General features: G+C 45.5%; 1 protein-coding gene across 2 annotated transcripts in view; it reads right to left on the reverse strand.

Annotated features, from left to right (window-relative positions):
• Positions 1 to 1100: 1100 nt before the first annotated feature.
• Positions 1101 to 11474, reverse strand: part of LOC121562186 (sodium/potassium-transporting ATPase subunit alpha-3-like) — a 26038-nt gene continuing 15664 nt past the window's right edge. For both annotated transcript variants that reach the window (XM_045226492.1, XM_045226491.1), the window contains exons 6-22: positions 9560 to 9673; positions 9296 to 9430; positions 9061 to 9178; positions 8422 to 8690; positions 7694 to 7892; positions 6998 to 7242; positions 6652 to 6844; positions 6119 to 6431; positions 5782 to 5932; positions 5186 to 5354; positions 4655 to 4809; positions 4335 to 4458; positions 3838 to 3983; positions 3455 to 3585; positions 3112 to 3213; positions 2740 to 2831; positions 1101 to 2578 (exon numbers count right to left, since the gene is read on the reverse strand). In XM_045226492.1, the coding sequence (XP_045082427.1) occupies positions 2550 to 2578; positions 2740 to 2831; positions 3112 to 3213; positions 3455 to 3585; positions 3838 to 3983; positions 4335 to 4458; positions 4655 to 4809; positions 5186 to 5354; positions 5782 to 5932; positions 6119 to 6431; positions 6652 to 6844; positions 6998 to 7242; positions 7694 to 7892; positions 8422 to 8690; positions 9061 to 9178; positions 9296 to 9430; positions 9560 to 9673 (2685 nt within the window). In that variant the 3' untranslated portion in view covers positions 1101 to 2549. The remainder of the gene's footprint in view (positions 2579 to 2739; positions 2832 to 3111; positions 3214 to 3454; positions 3586 to 3837; positions 3984 to 4334; positions 4459 to 4654; positions 4810 to 5185; positions 5355 to 5781; positions 5933 to 6118; positions 6432 to 6651; positions 6845 to 6997; positions 7243 to 7693; positions 7893 to 8421; positions 8691 to 9060; positions 9179 to 9295; positions 9431 to 9559; positions 9674 to 11474) is intronic.

An 11474-nucleotide genomic window follows, 5' to 3' on the forward strand; every position in this document is an offset into this window, starting at 1 on the left:
ACCCTCTTTACGCCTACCTCGTCAACTCGATCAATGCTAAGCGTTTTCTCCCCCCTACAATCCCTGTTGTGGAAAGCTGCATCAGAAATGGCAACTGCTGTATTCCCTGTAGTGCACTATATAGGGAATAGGGTGCTATTACGGACTAACCCTAAATGTGTGAGGAACAGAGGGAGGAGGGAGTGTATTTAAAACGGTAGGTGTCGGTACAGGCACAGGCTCTGTCATACCCCCATGACAGGTTTTTTTTACCTACAGTAATATCTAGAGCAGATTTGAGCCACTGAACACAGCAATTTAGCCCAGATTAATCCTACTCCAGGATTAAAAACTATGTTTTGGGGAGAACTAAAGTGCTTTTTTTAGTCTAGGATTAGGCTTAATCTCAGTCTGGGAAACTGGCCCATACTGTATCTGTACTCTTGTTATCAGTAGGTACAGAACACAAAGCAAGACTAACAAAGCTTCAGAAATGTAAAATGCTGACGACATGATGATATTCTTTACTCCCAGAAAATTGTATTCACCTGTTTCACTAATGCTGTGTGATTTTTCCCGTGAAGCATTAGACCAGGGAGCTTTGTCGAATTATTGTGTTGTGTTTTTATGCTTCACACGTGGTCATATATCCTGCCTTTCTTCTGTTTGCAACTGTTTGTAGGATTCAACATCAAAGCCGAAACATTTACTTGATTTGGTCGTTTGTTGCATTACCCTGGGCTTTTGCCAACTCACAGTCTTCTATCAGTTATCCATTTTGCAGTGTAACCTGATGTGATTCTCATCACTAGATGGCATCCTAGCACTCTGCCAATTTGTACCTCAACACTATAGTTACAATACTGGAACACAGTAAAACATTAGATACAGTAGATCTCGCCGGTCTAAAGAATCACTTGGAAATCCCTTATTCTCTTACAGATATACAATGCCAAATGTTGTCCAGGTGAAGACAAAAATAGAAATTACTGGTCAGTTTTATCCTACAAGATTTCATAAATTCAGGCCATATAGTATCAAACTGACATAAGAGAAGAGGGAGGCTGAAAGTCAGTGCAGCGAGTCAAAGGCAGGGAGAGATAAAGACACACAGACAGTGCTAAGTTGTATTAAATGTTCTAGATGTTTTATTGGTGTTGGTTTCATTTTCTTTCACACACATGTTCTACTACTGTTTTTATTTTATTTTCTGTAGTCTCAACCCCCCCACAGCCCTCTGAGTAAGACCCAGCCTGAAATGGCTGTTCCTCTGCTGGTCTCCAATATAGACATTCACACAGAACTCAATACCTGGACTGGGTCACCTAGACTGGACCGGACTCCAGGAACATGGACACATCATCTCACACCAAATCATCACACCACATTTCACCGGCACAATGAAGTGGTAGTAGGAATATGGACGCCATAGATTCTGTCTCACATGTTTTAATAATAAAACACAACCGAAAACCTTGTCGCTTTTAAATTTTTGCATCAGCTTTCTGAAAACCTGGCAAAAAAGAGATTGGAAACCATACAAAAAAAGGAAACAGGGTGATCTTTCCTCTTTTTCCATAACGGGTTCAACAATGCCGCCAATGTTCTTTTTCATTGAATGTATATCTTGAGATGTTTTATTTTCAACATATCATTTTTATTTCTTTAAATCGGTATAGAATTATATAGTTTTCCTAGAACACACAGAAAGATTGAGTTGTATTTTCCAACTGGGGGTGTACTGTAGTATTTAACAAGGACAATGGTTCACACAGTGCACACAAACATAGACAAACAGGGAGTAGCGGGGAGAGGAGGGTGTGAGAGACAAGAAGGGAAGGGGGACTGGTGACGCCATGGCAGGGTGTGTTTTGTTATGCCTAAATGAGGGAAAGCAGCTCTCACATACCCCGCTCCCTTTATATAAATAAAAAAACAAGTAAAACCATTGAACCCCCACCCCATATTATCAAAAAACAACAACACTGTTGAAGAAAAAGGAAATGGTCGGAGTGAGAAAGACATCCGCTCTTCCTCCTGGAGACAGGAGAGGGCGAGAGGGGATGGCTCGATTGGTGTCAGCTGTGGGATCTCGCTTGTGATCTGTATATCTGTGTGTGATCGGAGGACAAGCAAAGGGTTGCAGGAGGAGGAAGAGAGGGAAGAACAGAGGTATAGAGATAGAGGGGGGAAAGAAAGGGAAGGGAGGAAGGAGCGGTATGGCCCTTTTTTGCCGAGCGTAGACACTCCCTTTAGATCATAGCTCATTCAAATCTACATACACAATATGCAGCTGCCGTTTGGTAGATATATTGGTTTATGTACACAGCAGTGAGAGAACACATGCAAAGAGTATCATAGGAGATGGAGAGGAGGGAGGTTGATGTAGAAAGTTGTAAAGGTGCTTTGCTGTTTTTAATCTTTGGGGCTGTTGTGATGAAAATTGCTTTGAAGCGGTTGTTGTCTTTTACGGGGTGGGGCATCTGAAGACATGTCTTGCCAGGGATGGAATGAAGAGGGGAGAAACAAATGGAAGATGTAGGGGTGTGAGTAAAGACGGTTTCCATCGCTCAATAGTATGTCTCCCTTTCCACCCAACCTGTAGGAGGAGAGGGGAGGGGAAGAGAAAGAGAGGCGTTACGAGAGTTTTCTTGTTTCTGTGTCAATTAAAGATTTGCGTGAAGTTACAAATGCAAATCTCATGTTAGGATTCGGGCCTAAATGTTATACATAGAGAAAGAGAGAGAGACAGCCATTTACCTCCTGGGTTCCTACGGATGAGCAGTTTTCGGATCTCATCATACACAAAGATGAGGACACTGTAGGGGACCGCACAGAACCACCAGCTGGGTCTGGAGGAGAGAGAGAGAGAGAGAGAGAGAGAGGAGGAGGGGGGCAGAGGTTAATAAACACAACCTCACAACATGGCAGATAGAAGGTCAATAAGAGGACCCCACAAGCTGTCAGTGTAGGTGTATGTACAGTATGTATGTGCGTATGTAGCTGTATTATATGTAGGTGTATGTGTATGCTAATGTGTAGGTGTATGTCTATGTCTATCTGTTTGTGTAGGTGTATGTCCACAGTATGTGTAGATGTATTTCTGTATATTTCTGGGTTTACTCCACTCACTTTAGGGGGAACATCCTGAGTGCCACATCCATGCCTGGGGTGTAGGACAGGAAGGCAGCCAGAGCTGTCTCCTCAAACAGGCCAAATATCAGGATCTTGTTCCTAAAAGGAGTGTAGTGCAGAGGAGATAGAGGGTGAGAGAGAGTCATATACATAGAGACCAAGCATACTGTATATTAACAAATGTAGAGACAGACAGACAGACAGACAGACAGACAGACAGACAGACAGACAGACAGACAGACAGACAGACAGACAGACAGACAGACAGACAGACAGACACAGACAGACAGGAAAAGAGAGACAGAAACAGACAGGCAGACAGACAGACAGACAGACTCACTTCATGCCCTGCTGGAAGACTGAGTTACGCCTGGTCTTGCAGACAATGACATCAGCCCACTGTACCACCACGATACTGACGAAGAAGGCTGTGTGACAGGTGAACTCCACGATCTTCCTCTGTTCATATGTCTACACACAGAGGAGAAAGGGAGTGAGACACAGTATTTTAATCATAGAATGAAATAGAACCATAGAATGGACATTGGCATCCCGGCAATGTGACTAAAAGGACGGCCATCTTGGTCAGGGAATATTTATTTATAGAAACTGATAAAATATGGTGAAATAGTGTAAACAATGAATTTGCAGATATACTTGTAATATACTGTATCGCTATGATTTGAATACTTATTTTGGCTCGGAATTGTAGCGTGTACCTACCCATTGCTGGCCATAGCTGTCTTCCAGGTCGTTGCAAGCGCGGTCGTCCCAGTTGAGCCTGATGCCCACAAGAATTGAGGGTAGGAAGCCATTCTCAGCCAAGATCACAAAGTAGGAGAAGAAGCCTCCCAGAGCCTGGATCATACCTTCACACACAGACATAGACACAAAGCGTTAACACATGTTCACTCTGGAAATGATGTAACCGGATCCCACAAGGAAAAACCATTGACCATAGATTTGTGATCTATAAGCATCAATGCACTCATCAGTCTGTCAGATTCTACCACAGGGTGGTAAAATACTAATCAACCATACTGTCCATAGAGTAGGCCCCAACTACTGCCTTACCAGATTTGTCACAATGTCCTCACGACTAGTGCTCAAGGACTTCAAGTAATGATCATTGATCTGGCTGTGGGCTATGATAACATGTCCAGCTACATATGTACTGTCTTTATCCCCCCAACCAGGTGGGGGAGCTAATGGGAACCCACCGATTTGTCCGTAGGCGATGCTGATGAGCCTCTCGTTCACGAGCTTGTCCCTGGTGGGGTTCCTGGGCTGACGCTTCATGATGTCACTCTCGGCTGCCTCATAGGCCAGGGAGATGGCGGGCACCTGGGGTGTGAGTTTGTATGAGAAACAAATATTTCACATTGATGTATATTTGATTGATTGCTCCTTTGTGAGATAGGGCATATCAAGTTTCCGTGTGAATTTTTTTTCAACGATGCACAATTTCGTATTTCTTTAGCTGTCTGCCGTGTGTCTGTGTTTCGTGTGTGTGTGTTTTGTGTGTGTGTGTGTGCCTTACCATGTCAGTTCCCAGGTCAATACAGAGGATGGTGATGGTTCCCAGGGGTAGGGGGATGTTGACAATGATGAAGAGGAGGAAGGGTGTGATCTCAGGGATGTTACTGGTCAGGGTGTAGGCAATGGACTTCTTCAGGTTATCAAAGATCAGACGACCTGCAGGGAGACAGGAGGACACACACAGAGTTCACACACTGAACCCTGACCTCTAACCTCTGTAGAATTGAGCAAAGGTCACTCAAGGTTGGATCAGGGCCCGCCCTTATTCATAAAGTGTCTCAGAGTAGGCGGGCTGATCTAGGATCAGGTCTCCCTTGTCCATGTGATCTTATTCACTCTGATCAAAAAAGTCAAAACTGATTTGAGATCAGCACCTACTCTGAGATGCTTTAAGAATACAGGCTCATATTACCTGTCCCTCCCCTCTTCTCCTTTTCTGCCCTCTTTTACCTTTCTTCCACTTCTCCCTCTCACCCTCTCACACCCCCTTCTACTCATTCCATCTATTCTCCTCTCTCTCCCTATTTCTCACCCTCTTCCACTCCGGTGACGATGGAGGCAAAGTTGTCGTCCAGCAGGATCATGTCAGCGGCCTGTTTGGATACGTCAGAGCCGGAGATTCCCATGGCAACGCCGATGTCAGCCTTCTTCAGGGCAGGAGAGTCATTCACACCATCACCTGTCACAGCCACGATGGCACCCTGGGAGGGACAAAAGAGTTAGGTTGTGTCCCAAATGGCACCCGATTCCCTTTATATGATTATAGATACTTTATAGTGCACTTTAGTAGTACTTTTGACCATGGCTCATAGAAAGTCACTATTGTACCAAAACTAGGGGGAAGTGATGTGGGGTCAATTCCCTGTTCAATTCAAACAATTCATTTCCAATTGCCCATTATTTTCAATGAGTATATTTAAATGCATGAATAAAATGTCAACAATCTCCCCGAACTGAAAATGGAATGAACCCCAACCCTGTTTCCAGACTTATATTAGTGTAGTTGTGGAAAGCAAGTTCACTTTTGTTGATTGGGTGATGGATTCAGGTGGTGTGTGTGTGTCTTTCTGTTTGTACGTGGGTGTGTCTTTCTGTTTCTGTCTGTGTGTGTGTGTGTGTGTGTCTCACCAATCGCTGGCAGCCCTCTACGATGATGAGTTTCTGCTGGGGGGAGGTCCTGGCAAACACGATCTCAGTGTGGTTTCTGAGGATGTCATCCATCTGGTCCTGAGACAATTCCTTCAGATCTGTACCATGGATCACACAAGCCTTGGCATCCCTGAGACACACACATATTCAAATAGTTAGCTTGGATCCACAGAGACAGGGCGAAAGTGACATGAGAGTGAAAATGTATAAGAACAATGAAGGAGCAGAACAAGATCCCATGTGGTCTCGCCGTCATTGTAAAATGATGTACTGTGCTTGTGTGTGTGTGTGTGTGTATGTGTCTCATGTTTCTCACCTTGGGTTGACCTGGCTGACAGGGATATTGAGGCGAGAGGCGATGTCCTCCACTGTCTCGTTGCCCTCGGAGATGATGCCCACGCCCTTAGCGATGGCCTTAGCAGTGATTGGATGATCACCGGTCACCATGATGACTTTGATGCCAGCCGAACGGCATTTACCCACAGCGTCGGGCACAGCGGCACGGGGTGGGTCAATCATGGACATGAGGCCCACGAAGCACAGCCCCTCTGTGGTGAAGTTGACGTCGTCACAGTCGAAGGCAAAGCCCTTGGGGTACTGGTCCTCTGGCATTAGCAGGTGGCAGAAACCTGGGGAGTGACAGGAAGTGTTAGCTTGATTGACCTGTTCCACTCATTCTCTACTAAATCAGTCAATCCACTTCTTATTTCTATTCATCATTGGATACTGTGCATTTGACCCATTCTCCAAGAACCAACATCCTGACCTTCCCTCCTCATCCTGCCTCTTTCTCTCTCTCACCCCCCCCCTCTCTCTCTCTCTCTCCCTCTTTCATTCTCCCTGTCTCACCGAGTACTCTCTCTCCCAGTCCTCCAAGCTCCATGTAGGCGTTCTGGAAGGATTCCTTCATCTCCTCGTCCATGGGCTGCTCTTTGCCCTGGATGATGATGGTAGTGCAGCGGTCCAGGATCCTCTCTGGGGCTCCCTTCATCACCAGCAGGTAGCGGTTGTCATTGGGATCCTCTGTCTCGTGAACTGAGAGCTATGGTGGTGGTTGAGGATGGAAGGGAGAGAGAGAGAAATAGGGGGGGAAGAAGGGGGAGAGGGAGATCAGACATGGTCAGGGTGTTATAAACCAATCCATTTGAGTGTTGTGTTGTGTGTGTGTGTATATGTACACATGTGTGTTACGTACCTGGTACTTGTTGGTGGAGTTGAATGGGATCTCGGCCACCTTCTTGTTCTTCTCCCTTATTTGTTTGACAGAGCCACAGGACAGCTCGATACACTTGAGCAGGGCAGACTCGGAGGCATCACCAGCGGTGTCCCTCTTCAGGATGGGCAGTTGGTCCTGGCCAGCTTTGAACACGGCACGGTTGCAGAGAGCTGCGACGCGAGCCAGGGCAGCCCATGAGGCTGAGGTCTTGTCAAAGGAGGCACCTGGAGAGAGAGGTGGCCGATAAGAGATGATAAAACAATATCAATCACTAACCTGTAATTAAACTGTACTTGTCTGTGTAACTACCATGTGAATACATAGGTTATAGAACTACTTAAAATCAAGAGGGATTCCTAAACTTAAACCTGTCTCTAAACCTGACTGTAACCCAAACTCTAACCCTAACGCAAACATCCAACCAAAACGCAAACTCTAACATCAACATTCAGCTCACATCACACTGAATGTGGATCTAGCATTCGCCAGCCAATCTTTCAGCACGCCAACATCTTTCACGCTGTTCTACATGTAAAATCGGTGTGCACTTGGTTCGCAAATTACGTTCAGAGGTGCTAAGTACTCTCGGCCAGAAAATGCTATTGGTGTGTCTGAGCCCTAACTCTAACATTATATCTAACACTAACAACCCTAACCCTCCTGATCTCCTCTTACCAGACTGGTCCTCTGTGGTGTCAGCCTCGTGGATCTGGTTGTCGAACCACATGTGGGCCACAGTCATCCTGTTCTGGGTCAGGGTGCCAGTCTTGTCGGAGCAGATGGTGGAGGTGGAGCCTAGGGTCTCCACAGCTTCCAGATTCTTGACCAGGCAGTTCTTCTTGGCCATACGCTTGGCAGTCAGAGTCAGACATACCTACAGCACAGTGACAGGAGAAAGACGGGGGTTATCCAGGAACCACAATGAAGGAGGGTACTGGTACGAACAAACTAGAAAGGGTACATATTCTGGAGAAAATGTGTGTGCTTGCTTCAGCTGTCTAGTTGGTCTAGAGATCTATAATGTATTTCTGGATCTAGTCTCATTCGATGTCTAGTAGGTCTATATTAATTGTGTAGTTAGCTGTCTAGTTGGTCTAATTGGTCTAGATCTACAGTCTAGTTGATCTAGAATGAATCTCATTTATATAATATATGATATTTAGCAGACACGTTTATCCAAAGCGACTTACAGCCATGAGTGGATAGATTCTACGTACGAGTGGTCCCAGGAATCGAACCCAGTGTCCTTGCGTTACAAACGCCATGCTCTACCAACTAAACTGAGGAAGACCATTAGAATCTACAGTCTAGAGGTCAGGTATGAGGTTCAATAGAGATGGGATTCAGAGACAAACAGCAATAGAGAGGAAGGGTCAGACGGAGAGGGGGCCAGGGCCACTCACAGTGACAGTAGCCAGCAGGCCCTCGGGGACATTGGCCACAATGATGCCAATGAGGAAGATGACAGCCTCCAGCCAGCTGTATCCCAGGCAGACGGCCAGGATGAAGAAGGTGATGCCCAGGAACACGGCCACGCCTGTGATCAGGTGGATGAAGTGCTCAATTTCTTTGGCGATGGGGGTCTTGCCCGACTCCAGACCGGAGGTGAGAGTGGCGATACGGCCCATGACGGTACGGTCGCCGGTACACACCACGATGCCACGCGCCGTACCTGAGAGAGAGAGAGAGAGAGGGAGAGAGAGAGGGGGGAAATAGAGGGCATATATTAATTCAGTAAAAGAGAGGTTGAAATGAGAGAAGAGAAGTAAAGTGGGAACTCTTTTATGCTAGTATGTGGGGAACTTCTGTCAACAACAGCTCTGTGGTATAATATTACGTTTGAATCAGCTTAGTTGAACCAGTCAAAAGCCTAGCAAGCCTTAGTGCTGCTGGGGTGCAGCATCCAATACTGTTGACTGAATTTGGTAGGTCGAGTCTGACACGCAGGAATAGAGAGAAGAGGATAGGAGAATTGTCAGGGACAGAACAGGTGATGTGTCTGTCTGTCTGTCTGTCTGTGAGTTAGCAGTTTCTATGGTTACCTTCAACGCAGTTGGTAGAGAAGAAAGCGACGTTGCGGGTCTCCAGGGGGTTGTCATGGGTACAGTCAGGTGACCTGCTCTGGGGTTCTGATTCGCCAGTCAGGGAGGAGTTATCCACCTATAAGAGAAGGACAAAACCCAGCGAACTTGTTGAACATTTGATATATAAAATGTGTAGCTGTGTGAGTGTGTGTTATATGAACTATGTGTGAGTGTGATTGTGTGTGTATGGTACCTTGCAGCCGTGAGCAGAGACGACTCTGAGGTCGGCGGGGATCCTGTCTCCTCCCTTCACCTCCACCAGGTCTCCAGCCACCACCTCCTCAGCGTTGATTGTCATCTTCTCGCCCTCACGGATCACCAGCGCTTGCTACAGGGAGAACACAGAGGGTTAGATAGTCCACACCACATTCATATATATATATACCCACACACACACACACACACACACACACACACACACACACACACACACACACACACACACACACATGTTTACCTGGGGCACCATGTTCTTGAAGGACTCCATGATTTTGGAGCTCTTGGCCTCCTGGAAGTAGGAGAAACAGCCGGTGACCACGACGACAACAGAGAGCACGATACCCAGGTACAACTGAGGAGAGAGAGAGAGAGAAAGGAAAGCCCATTGTTATACTGTGTACATTGCAGGTCAATGCATATTAGGAGTATTTAGCTTCAAACTGAACACAGACCACCGTGGTAGTAGTCACTAGGCTAGATGATCATGCAAAAATGACCAAGTACATTAGCCATTTGGGTGTGTGTTAGAATTAAGGTTAGGGACTGGCACTGCTGGCAGTGTGTGTGAGGTTTGATAAATGTAGGTACAGTTGAAGTCGGAAGTTTACATACACTTAGGTTGGAGTCATTAAAACTCGTTTTTCAACCACTCCACAAATGTCTTGTTAACAAACTATAGTTTTGGCAAGTCAGTTAGGACATCTACTTTGTGCATGACACAAGTAATTTTTCCAACAATTGTTTACAGATAGATTATTTCACTTATAATTCACTGTATCACAATTCCAGTGGGACAGAGGTTTACATACACTAAGTTGACTGTGACTTTAATCAGCTTGGAAAATTCCAGAAAATGATGTCATGGCTTTAGAAGCTTCTGATAGGCTAATTGACATCATTTGAGTCAATTGGAGGTGTACCTGTGGATGTATTTCAAGGCCTACCTTCAAACTCAGTGACTCTTTTCTTGACATCATGGGAAAATCAAAAGAAATCAGCCAAGACCTCAGAAAGAAATGGTAGACCTCCACAAGTCTGGTTCATCCTTGGGAGCAATTTCCAAACGCCTGAAGGTACCACATTCATCTGTACAAACAATAGTATGCACGTATAAACACCATGGGACCACGCAGCTGTCATACCGCTCAGGAAGGAGACGTGTTCTGTCTCCTAGAGATGAACGTACTTTGGTGTGAAAAGTGCAAATCAATCCCAGAACAACAGCAAAGGACCTTGTGAAGATGCTGGAGGAAACAGGTACAAAAGTATCTATATCCACAGTAAAACGAGTCCTATATCAACATAACCTGAAAGGCCGCTCAGCAAGGAAGAAGCCACTGCTCCAAAACCGCCATAAAAAAGACAGACTACGGTTTGCAACTGCACATGGGGACAAAGATCGTACTTTTTGGAGAAATGTCCTCTGGTCTGATGATACAAAAATAGAACTGTTTGGCCCTAATGACCATCGTTATGTTTGGAGGAAAAAGGTGGTGCTTGCAAGCCGGAGAACACCATCCCAACCGTGAAGCACGGGGGTGGCAGCATCATGCTGTGGGGGTGCTTTGCTGCAGGAGGGACTGGTGTACTTCACAAATAGATGGCATCATGAGGAAGGAAAATGATGTGGATATATTGAAGCAACATCTCAAGACATCAGTCAGGAAGTTAAAGCTTGGTCGCAAATGGGTCTTCCAAATGGACAATGACCCCAAGCATCCTTCCAAAGTTGTGGCAAAATGGCTTAAGGACAACAAAGTCAAGGTATTGGAGTGGCCATCACAAAGCCTTGACCTCAATCCTATAGAAAATGTGTGGGCAGAACTGAAAAAGCGTGTGCGAGCAAGGAGGCCTACAAACCTGACTCAGGTACACCAGGTCTGTCAGGAGGAATGGGCCAAAATTCCCCCAACTTATTGTGGGAAGCTTGTGGAAGGCTACCCGAAACGTTTGACCCAAGTTAAACAATTTAAAGGCAATGCTACCAAATTCTAATTGAGCGTATGTAAACTTCTGACCCACTGGGAATGTGATGAAAGAACTAAAAGCTTAAATAAATCATTCTCTCTACTATTATTCTGATATTTCACATTCTTAAAATAAAGTGGTGATCCTAACTGACCTAAGACAGGGATTTTTTACTAGGATTAAAT

The sequence above is a fragment of the Coregonus clupeaformis genome, chromosome 17 (genome assembly GCF_020615455.1).
Source record: "Coregonus clupeaformis isolate EN_2021a chromosome 17, ASM2061545v1, whole genome shotgun sequence".
NCBI lineage: Eukaryota > Metazoa > Chordata > Actinopteri > Salmoniformes > Salmonidae > Coregonus > Coregonus clupeaformis.